At 44.2% G+C, this 10,132-nt stretch overlaps 1 protein-coding gene across 1 annotated transcript; it reads right to left on the bottom strand.

Annotated features, from left to right (window-relative positions):
- Nucleotides 1-1,737: 1,737 nt before the first annotated feature.
- Nucleotides 1,738-7,325, bottom strand: LOC125511534 (uncharacterized). Its single transcript, XM_048676934.2, has 5 exons — nt 7,193-7,325; nt 6,954-7,121; nt 3,837-4,229; nt 3,009-3,068; nt 1,738-2,205 (listed from the first exon to the last, which is right to left on the bottom strand). Exons 1-5 carry the CDS (start codon nt 7,214-7,216, stop codon nt 1,981-1,983), a joined length of 870 nt encoding a protein of 289 aa, XP_048532891.2. The 5' UTR covers nt 7,217-7,325; the 3' UTR covers nt 1,738-1,980.
- Between the last annotated feature and the right edge of the window lie 2,807 nt (nt 7,326-10,132).

The following is a 10,132-nucleotide window of genomic DNA, read 5'->3' as shown; positions in this document are numbered from 1 at the left end:
GGTTTTATCCGCGAATTTGGAAGGGGGATGCCTATTTATATGTAGGGGAGCTAAGAGTGTTCAAATGAGGTTCGGTTTTCGCGAATTTGGAAGGGGGAATCATGATCCAATGACAGAGAGCATGGAGGGGGTTTAAATGAGTTACTGGATTGTTTTGGAGGGGTGTTGGGTTGCAACAAGAGAGGGGCTTTTGCGGTTACCCGGTTAACCGTTGCGGCATCAAACGACCTCCAAATGGAGCGAAATTTGGCAGGCAGCTTACCGGTGATGTACCAAGACCACTCGACAAATCTCGACCCATTTCGAGAATATTTTTCTCCTGCTCATGAAACGAGATTGAGGGGTGCAACGGGTGCATATGGGAGTGTCGGATTGCAAAACGGACAACGGGGAAAATGACCGGATGCATGTGATAAACATGAATGTAGACGAGATGCACATGATGACATGAGATGAGAGGCATGACATGAACCAAATGCAAAACGAAGACAAAAACCCAACCATGGAGGGAATATCATATCACATAGCCGGAAATGGCAAGAGTTGGAGTTACAATTATGAAAAGTTTTATCCGGGGCGTTACACGACGACAACCTTCTGATCGTGCCCGGGACGATCCATGGTGTACTCGAGGTCGAAGCCGACCACTTGGTACTTGTCCTCGGCAAGGAACTGCTGCATAGTTTGGATGCAGCTCTCCATCGAGACTGGATCGTTCGTGTACACCACCGAGAGAGCCTTCCCCCTCATGTGGGTGTCCACGGCGTGTTGCGTAGTGAACTGCCTGCCGTTGTCGTCGTCGGCCGCTGGGAGTGGCATTGGAACCGCTGGATGTCCTTTCTGTATGTGTCCTCGTGGGTGTGCTTATTGTGTAGTGTGAGACGAGAGATGAAGGTAAATGGCCGCAGCAATAAAACGGCGTTGGGCGGCGTGGATTCCCGGCGCGTCCGCATGGCAGTTTTGCAGTGGGTAACTGCATTGTCGTGCCGCGCCCGGCGCAACCGCATACATACGAACGTGCGTTATCGTGCGTCGGCCCCAAACACTGGCAACGCGCGTGGAGGGGCGAGGGCAGAGCACCTGGAGGGACGCGAGAGCAGAGCGTGCGCGTCGCGGCCGCCTCAACCGCAAGCAACCACATGCATAGAGCTGTTGAACACGCAGGAAATGGTCGCCTACAAGCCGGCCGACAGTTGCGTCGCTGGTATATGTTGAAGTTCTTCCCCGGCAACGGCGCCAGAAATTCCTTTTGATGTCGCTTGAAGCTATGTCGGTATTTCTCCAAAGAGGAAGGGATGATGCATCACAACGGCGGTAGGTATTTCCCTTAGATGTGAAACCAAGGTTATCGAACCAGTAGAAGAACCAAGCAACAAAACGTAAACAACACATGCACACAAATAACAACTTCTCGTAACCCGACGTGTAGCTGTGGGAGGGCGGAGAGGGTAGCGGAAATTCTAGGACGATGAGCTAATATACAACATGTTTACAATTCTTTATCTTAACAACTCACCTTAATAAATATATAATGCTTAGATCAATTTGGAGCTTGCAACATTGTGAAAGTGCATCTCTTAGATATTCCCTATTGGGGTTTGATGATTTATGACATGTTTCGCCGCCACCACGCCCAGGTGGAGTGAAGTTGCTTGAAGAGTTGCCCTAGAAGGAGAGGTATTGCTGCTCCATCATGATTTGAAAAGAAAGTAGACGATAATACAACTCACCAAGGGATATCGGGTTTGTTTGAGTTGTGATCAATGGCAACGGGGGATTGTAACACAAAACATAGGAGACCATGTCGTCTTTGGCGAGAGGAGATAGTAGCATGGCCATAGTTCGACGAGTTCCTTTACTTTGTTGAAGTAGTCATTTACCGAGAGACATTCTTCCTCATATTTGCTAATTACATGGATGAGAAGAGAACATGCACCCAAAGGTAGACCAGCGCGCAACCATGGTTGACACAGCCCGCACCTACTCGAGTAAGTCTGTTGATATTGACGTAAGCAGGGAACTCCACATCACTTGGTCTTGCTTAGCCCAAGACTCACACTCGGGATTTGGCACCTTATTAGTTACACCTACATCGTTGTTGCTGACGAGCTCCTTGGGAGTCGCATTGGTCCCATCAGTGTACCTGAGGACCTGATTGCTGCGCATGCATGACGGTGCCTGATTTTCGTGCGAAGAAAGTCGGAGCTGCACATTTAGATGACCAAACAAGACAAGCATTTTCAAAAAAATGTTCGGTTTATACAACACTACATCTAGGAGGGTGGGATAAGATAGAACACTTTTAAACTTTATCTCAATTAACAACATACAACAAACTATGACAACCCAAAACATGTTAACATAAATTTATACTAGGTGACTATTGATCAAAGATCAATCAACATCTTTGTCATACATCGATCATGTTGTGAAATTAACATGGATAACACTATAACTAGCTAATTAAGAATGCGGCCATTCGGTGCCCAGGTGCAGAACTAATTAAGAGTGTCGTGATTCGGTGATGCACCTAGGCGTGAACATCAAATTCAAATAAAATTACAAAAACATTCAAAAAAATCTAATAAAATTTGGCATCCGATATGCTCGAATGTGTGATGTGCATGCAAAAATTCATGGTGTTTGGACATTATAGGAGGCTGTGGCTAAAAAGAAAAAAATGGCTCTGAAAGAAACTTTGAAAAAGAACACTATGTGTACTTTTTTATCTAGAGGTCCTCGAATGTCCAAACACCTCAAAATGTGCATGCTCATTCTGCACATGAGCATCTTCCATGCCATAAACTCTAGAACCATTTGAATTTTTAACTCCTTTTTTTAATTTATTGTTCTCTTTTTAGCCAAGCTTAGACATGAATTACTGGCTAGTTAAGGTGTTTCCATCCCCTACTTGGTCGATTAATCTCTAGACTTCTATGTACCATCCGTGGGATAATCATTTTATATAGTTGTTTATATATTTTGCATAAATCCATTTACTATCATACCAGTGCTCCCAGTCGTTCAGATACCCTTAAAACATCTATGCCAATTCTCGAGCTGAAGGCCTGCATATTTTAGAAGAAATTTATGCAATTAATTAACTGGACTTTGAGGCAAGAATAGATCAATGTTAGATATTTAGATAGTAACCAGTCCTCCATCACGCAATACAAAAGAGACATTTTGCAGTCGCATATAATTAAATTTACTAGACAATCTAGACAGTAGAGAGGGACGAAAAAGAAAGAAACATGTACTAAAAAGAAAACATATTAAGATGTGTATGGTACGTGTGTACATCTAAGTTGTTATCAAACTTCTCCACTAGAGATCCCCCCCCCCCCCCCCCCCCCAAAAAAAACAAAAAACTTTTTTTGGGTCTCTTGTTATAGCTCCACAGCTTTTGAGAAAAATTTTGGGAGGAATCTATGGTTCCCATTTTGACCTATGGGTACATGGATGCACCGCTCTCATCTTTTTCTCTTACGATGTGCATTTTACTTGTATATATATGTCGCTATTCAGTTTAATATTACACTAGAAACAAATGGGTACCTCTCAATAAATTATGGTCAAATATTTTTATAAGGCTACTGATGCAAAGTTCCAAAAAGGAAGACTGCTTTTGGCACAAAACTCGTTTCATTCAGAATCAGGTGCTTTTGAATACGAATCTAGTGATACGATTTCCATACAATATAAACTATATTTTATAGGTGTAATTAATTATTGTTGAAAACTTGAATCCTTAAGACTGTTGTGTGCCATACATTTTGCAACGTAGATATATTTGCTAGTTGCAAAAGCAAAAGGCTGAACCTATGTATACATACCCGAGAGTGTATAGTATAGAACATTTTGTGGCCAGCAACCGAGTGATTGGCGTTGATGATCTCAGCACCTTCTTCCTCATGGATGGTGATTACCTCATGGAGCTTGATCGGCCTCTCCATGCAGCATATCAGTCTCACCTCCATGCTTGAATCATCGTGTTGCCGCACCTGCAACACCGGTTCCGATGCCTCCCAAGCTTTCTCTTCCTCTGGCGACCCTGCACCACTGCTTGTGGTAGTCGTGGTAGTGGGCGTTGGGATGCTAGTATCTCCTTTTAAGGTATCCAAGGCCTGCACAGAGCTCCTCCTACGTTGTAGCTCATCGACCCTCTCCTTCAGCTTCTTGATGTATGACGCCCCAACATCCAGGCTGCCTAGTTGGGTCATTGTATCCTACACACACATTTAAGGAACAACAATATGGAAACATTATGTGGAAGAATTTACAATTTTTATTTCTTGACATGATTTACTTCGCTCAAACAACATTATATTTTAGATAATGGAAGAGTTCTATTTTTACCGGTCTTTGCATCATGATGCACAATCACACATAATAAAACCTTTTGGATTACAGAATCATCTAACAAAAGACCAATTGTGGGGTTTCTTCAACGATATGTGGTACCTAAAGCAGTTAGGAAAAGACTTGACTTCTTGGTTAGTAACCTCCCCACGTACTTTATGTGCTCCTTTCTTCTCCCTCCTGGTGTGGTTGAGCAAATCGATCATAGGCGTTGTGCTTTTTTTTGGACCGGCAAGGATACTTGCTCGGGTGCTCGCTGTCTAATTGCTTGGGATAAGGTGTGTGTTGATGTGCAGGAAGGTGGCTTCGGGATCCGCGACCTTCGACGGCAAAACATGTGCTTGCTTCTCAACTTTGTCCACAAGCTTCACCTCCCGGAGTCTCCGCCTTGGAAGCAGTGGTTCCTCCGCTGCTCCCGCGGCGACATCGGTGATTCCACGTCGTCTCCGTCTTTTCTTCAGAGCATCGTCGACATGGGTCTGCCGACGTACAGGTCGGTCACCCGCGTGGAGCTCGGGGATGGCTGCACTACTTCTTTCTGGCAGGACAGGTGGCTCCCCGGATGTGCGCCTAACGCCAGGAGGCTCTCTTCTCCCACTCGACGCAGCCTAACGCCACCGTCGCGGGTGTCCTTCGGGACGGCATCTCGCTTCAGCCGCGGCTGTCCGCTGTGGCCGCAGCGGAGCTGGAGGCGGTCCGGGTGGTGCTCCGCTCCGTCCATCTCTACCCTAGGGCGGATCGCCGGATCATGGCCTGGGGCCCGAAGACGCGGTTCTCCTCACGTGCAGTGTACCGGGTGCTCTCTCTGCACGGCTGCACCGACCTCACCTCCTCCGAGATTTGGGCCTCCCGCCTCCCCTCTAAGATCAAGGTGTTCGCGCGTCTCCTCACCGGCGGGCGCCTTAGCACGCGGGTGAACCTCCATGCCAAAAGTTGCTCCCCCACCCCGTCATGCGAGTCTTGTGGCGCTGATGAGACCATTGACCACCTCTTCATCACCTGTACACGCGCTGCCGAGGTCTGGGGGCGGCTCAGCATGGGCTCCCTACGTTGTGTTGGCGAGGCTCTCTCCTCTGCTCCCCCTGAGTCTGTCTCTCGCTCGTGTTGGAGAGACGGGCTGTTTGTTCTCCTCTGGCAGGTTTGGAAGGCACGGAACGACGTGGTCTTCAACCGCCAACAGTGTGACGCGAGGTCAGTTCTTCAGAAGGCTTCCGATGACCTCCTTATCTGGAGTAGGCGCTTCCGTGACCATGAGCGCCACCAGCTGATGGTCGTTCGCGCCTTGCTCCTTGCTTGTGCTTAGCATAGATGAGCCACTCCCTCCACCCTGTTGTCTTCCTTTATCTTGTTGCTTTTATCTTTTCGATAAAAACACTGTATGACTGCCGAGTCGTTCGAGTAATATAACAAACGGTGGGGTCCCCCCCCCCCCCCCCCCCGTCATTCTCGAAAAAAAAATGTTCATGTTGTCCATCTTTGGGGTACCAAAGCGGTTAGGAAATGACTTGACCTCTATAGATCTAGATTCTTCTTGCAATCTGATGAAAACAAAAGAAAATATCACCTAACGAGATGCAGTGTTATTTGCATATCTATAGACCAAGGTGGTCTTGGTCTGGAGGATCTCAAAATAAAAAATAAGTGTCTGCTCAGCATATCGTTGCTCAAGTTACTTACTGAGGATGGGGTCTGGCAGGAGTTGTTGATAAATAAGTATCTCCACTCAAAATCCTTGTCTCGGGTCAAGCCAAACCCGTTGATTCGCCATTTTGGAAAGGTTTGATAGAAAAATGATCTTAACTAAGAATAACCTCAAGAAGCGTGAGTGACAAGGTTGCACAAAATGTTGTTTTTGTGGCAATGAAGAACTGATTCATCATATTTTCCTTCAATGCCTTCTTTGTCAAGTTATTACGGTGTAGTGTTCATGTCGTCTTTAATCTATCTCCACCTACAGGTAGTTTGAATACGTTTGGGTACTAGTTGGAGTGTATTCATCCTAGCATTAAGGCTCAGATTAATGTTAAAGTTTGTGCTTTACTTTTGGCTATGGAGAGTTGCCGCAATAATTGTGTTCTAACTTTTTAACCCAATTGAAAATTCAAATCTTTTACATGTCATTTTCAAAGCTATTAATTGGCTCCATACATGGTCCTTCCTGAGCTGGGAGGAGAGCTAGGCGTTCACCGTCGCCGGGTGCAACTGATAGAAGATGGTCACTCGGATTTTATTCAATCATTATATGGTTGGCATTCTAGTAATAGGATTTCTGAGGTAAGAGGATTCATATGTCCTTGTTACTTTTTTGTTGATGTTGCTTTTTTCCTTTTTTACTATGACCGCCCTGCCTGGCGCTTATGTCGTTTTCTTCGGTTGGATGCTGTAGAACATTGAGTTAGATAAGGTAGGGCCATGTGCGTCACTCCATGACCCGGGGTGTGTAATCCATCTTTTTCGAAAAAAAATCCATTAGTAGATTCCAAATAAAGATCATGCCTTTTCGAGACGATATCACAAGATAAACATGGAGTGAAAAAGCTGGCAATCACGCTGCTCAGGCATGCAATGAGAAGAGGCGTACGTGTTCTTACAGTGCTGGAGCAGCAGTGTTCTCTTGGGATAAGGGATGCGAGCTTCTCACAGAGGGCTTTCATGCGCTTCCTCCTCTCCTTCTCCGACTCCTTTTTCTCCAGCAGCACCACCGTGGTGCCGCCGCTCGCTCTGCTCCTCTTCCCGCCCCTCGCCGCCTTCACCTCCATCTATATAGCTCACGAGGTAGAGATCAGCATGGAGCCGGTCTTAACGGGTATGAAGAAGAAAAGGAAGATACCGAGTTCAGAGCGCAGGCATTCATGGAGTAGGAGACGAAGAATTCCGGAGGGAGGAAAATGATGAGATGGAGGACGAAGGACCAGTAGATGGATAAGGGCCGGCCGGCCTATGGGAGTATGGGAAACATGCTACTATATATAATGTATATATAAGGGCACCGCACACGTAACTAGTTTTAATTAAAATGTGTGTAACTGAGGTATATGTGGTCACAATAGTGCAATACAATGCAGTACGTCACCGGAAAGTCACTTTGGAGCACCGGCACTTTGAGCCCCATTTTTAAGTTCAATTTTTTTATTGTTCATAAAATTCTGATTTTTTTAACGCAGTACACGCAGACGCTCATACATACGCTCACATCTATGAACAGACACATGCCCACCCTATACCCCGGCCTATGAGCACCCCGGAGACACTGAGCCGGCACATTAGCTTGAGATTGACGTAAGTCGCCATAAACGCCTTCGTAGTCGACTAGGACGTCTTCTCCCACTTAATGCACATCGCTGGAAGACCTGGAATAAATTCAAGAAAATGCGAGCATCAATACCTAGTTTAGATCTTGAATCCTAATGGGCTGGAATACCACTATCCTTCTAACTATCCAATCATATGTTGGTTTGCAATTTTGAATTTTTTTTCTATATATGCATATAGAGATGTGTATTACCCCCTCGGTTATTTAATATAAGATATTTTTTTGACAGTATCATAATGTCAAAAACGTCTTATATTAAGTTACAGAGAGAGTATATATCTATGAAGTTCCATGGTTTGTATGTGAGATGCAAAAAAAACTTCAGAATAGTTTTTAACCTTTTTTGTCTTTTTGTGCAGGTTATATGTATTTTATGCTGTGTCTAGCTCTCATGTAGACAAGAAATAAATATGTTCATCTAACTTGTAGACCATTGGATTTTTACACGGAGATTCGTAGGGATATTTTTTTTCTGTTTGGTTAATCAAGTAGTGTAGGATTAGATGAGAATTAGCAAATCTGTATATTTTATTATTGGACAAAAATTAACAACTATATGGAGAACATCCATACATATTTCTGTTACAATATATTATTATTAAAACTTCAAAAATACCGTTTTGAGGTTTTTAAAATGAAGTGCTCCAGTGCCCCCGTGCTTCCAAGTCGACACTCATCCTACTCCAAGAAATATCAACGGAATTGGCCACTATGTTGTTGCTGTTATACTAGCAACATAGTATAAACGTGCTAACTGGGCACATGTTGCTGTTACACAAACATTCAATGTGGTGACAAAGTGACAGCAGCGTATATTTGGATCCATCGTTTAAAGACAAGCACATAGTTATCGGTCATGGGCCATACATGAACATTATTGAGTGCAGGTCCCCTTCCCACAAGAAAAAAGCTGCAACATTTTATGAGCATAAAATGCAGTAAGTGGAATGGGAACCGGCCGCACAAAAAGCAGTAGCTACCTATATTCCGGGATGCAGAGAATAGAAAAATATTTCTGGCTCTCACATTACTTCACTCCGAGAAAGAGAAATAACTCCGGCCGGTGCTCTACAAAGATTTATTTTGCTATGTTGTTGTAATACAATTGAACTGTTTCCTGTGAAATTTCAGAGAAGCAGCCCACAGTTCATCATCTTCTGACCGTGGAGCAGGCAGCTAGCTCCACGAGAAGCAATGGAGACCACCACCTCGCTCTTTGCCAAACACTGCCCATTACGCAGGGACCTCACCTACCACGCAGACAGATCTGCTACCATTTGACCCTCTTTTTATCGCCAGTAAAAAAAGACTTCTTTTTTATTTCCACTGAGCGGCATTTCTGCATTGGCTAAACAAGGGTTTGCAAAAATGTTAGTGACACACTCGAAGGAGGTCAATGCAAATATACTATGGCGTTGAACTCAGTTGGACTAAGTATATGTCATAAGATAATATAGCATTAAATTCATTCTGAATGGTATAATTTTTATGGCACACAACTCATATATGACTGTTCTAATTGATATTCAAAACAAATCTTGATACGTTTAGATGGTTATGTGCATTTCTTACCAATATAGATGTGAACATTTCTTACCAATATACCTATATCCATGATACGTTTCAGATTCTTGGTAAAAACTTAAAAATAAATTATTGTGATAAGAAAAAGAGCATTGATTTCTTTTGGAAGCTAGCTATGGCCCATATACATGTCACGGATAGATGTAGACATCAGACAGGGAAACGTGTGGACGTACTGGATAATGTTTCTCACATGTGTATGCATGCATGCCGTCCAGATCGGTACGCCGTCGACAGGCCACAGGCGTAGCGTACAAACAAAATCAGCATCCATCTAGCTACAACGTACGTATCTCAGTTTGTGAGCTGGCTTGGCTATGGTTCTTCGTGGTCCAGGAGGCATTTGGAAACGTAGCTTTCCGATCGACTTAGCTACATATAGACGAGATCGAGCTATACACAACCAGCCAACGACATGCTACATCTAGATAGAAAATGGCCACCGCCCGGAGCCCACAGCCAGCCAGTACGAAAGCTACAGATCCCCACTCGTTTCAGTCATTGTTATTCTCTCCTTTTTATCCCATTCTAGGATGATGAGATGAATGTGGCCAGCAATTTCATTGGCCAACAGGTACTGTACACTATAGTTGAATACTTGTAGGAGTATAACTTAAGCTTCACGTGGCCTGTCTATTGACACTCTACCTCGTGTGAGTCAGAACTGTAGTTGTCTTTTGGTTTTCCACTTGTCTTTAAAATTAGTACTGTAGACTTTTTTACATGGAAGATACATGTTGTTCTTACATCCTGCATTATTGTCATTTATTAATGAAACTTCTAGGTGAGTCTGGGTGCATTGGTAAGTTTTGGAGTACCGGATAGCAATATTATTGACTATGTGCATTGTTCTCTCGATTCCATGGCATATCG

This window comes from Triticum urartu, chromosome 5A (genome assembly GCF_056163025.1).
Source record: "Triticum urartu cultivar PI428250 chromosome 5A, HENAU_Tu73, whole genome shotgun sequence".
Taxonomy (NCBI): Eukaryota; Viridiplantae; Streptophyta; class Magnoliopsida; order Poales; family Poaceae; genus Triticum; species Triticum urartu.
The sequence above is the reverse complement of the archived record's forward strand: the minus strand, read 5'-3'. Positions and strand labels throughout refer to the sequence as shown.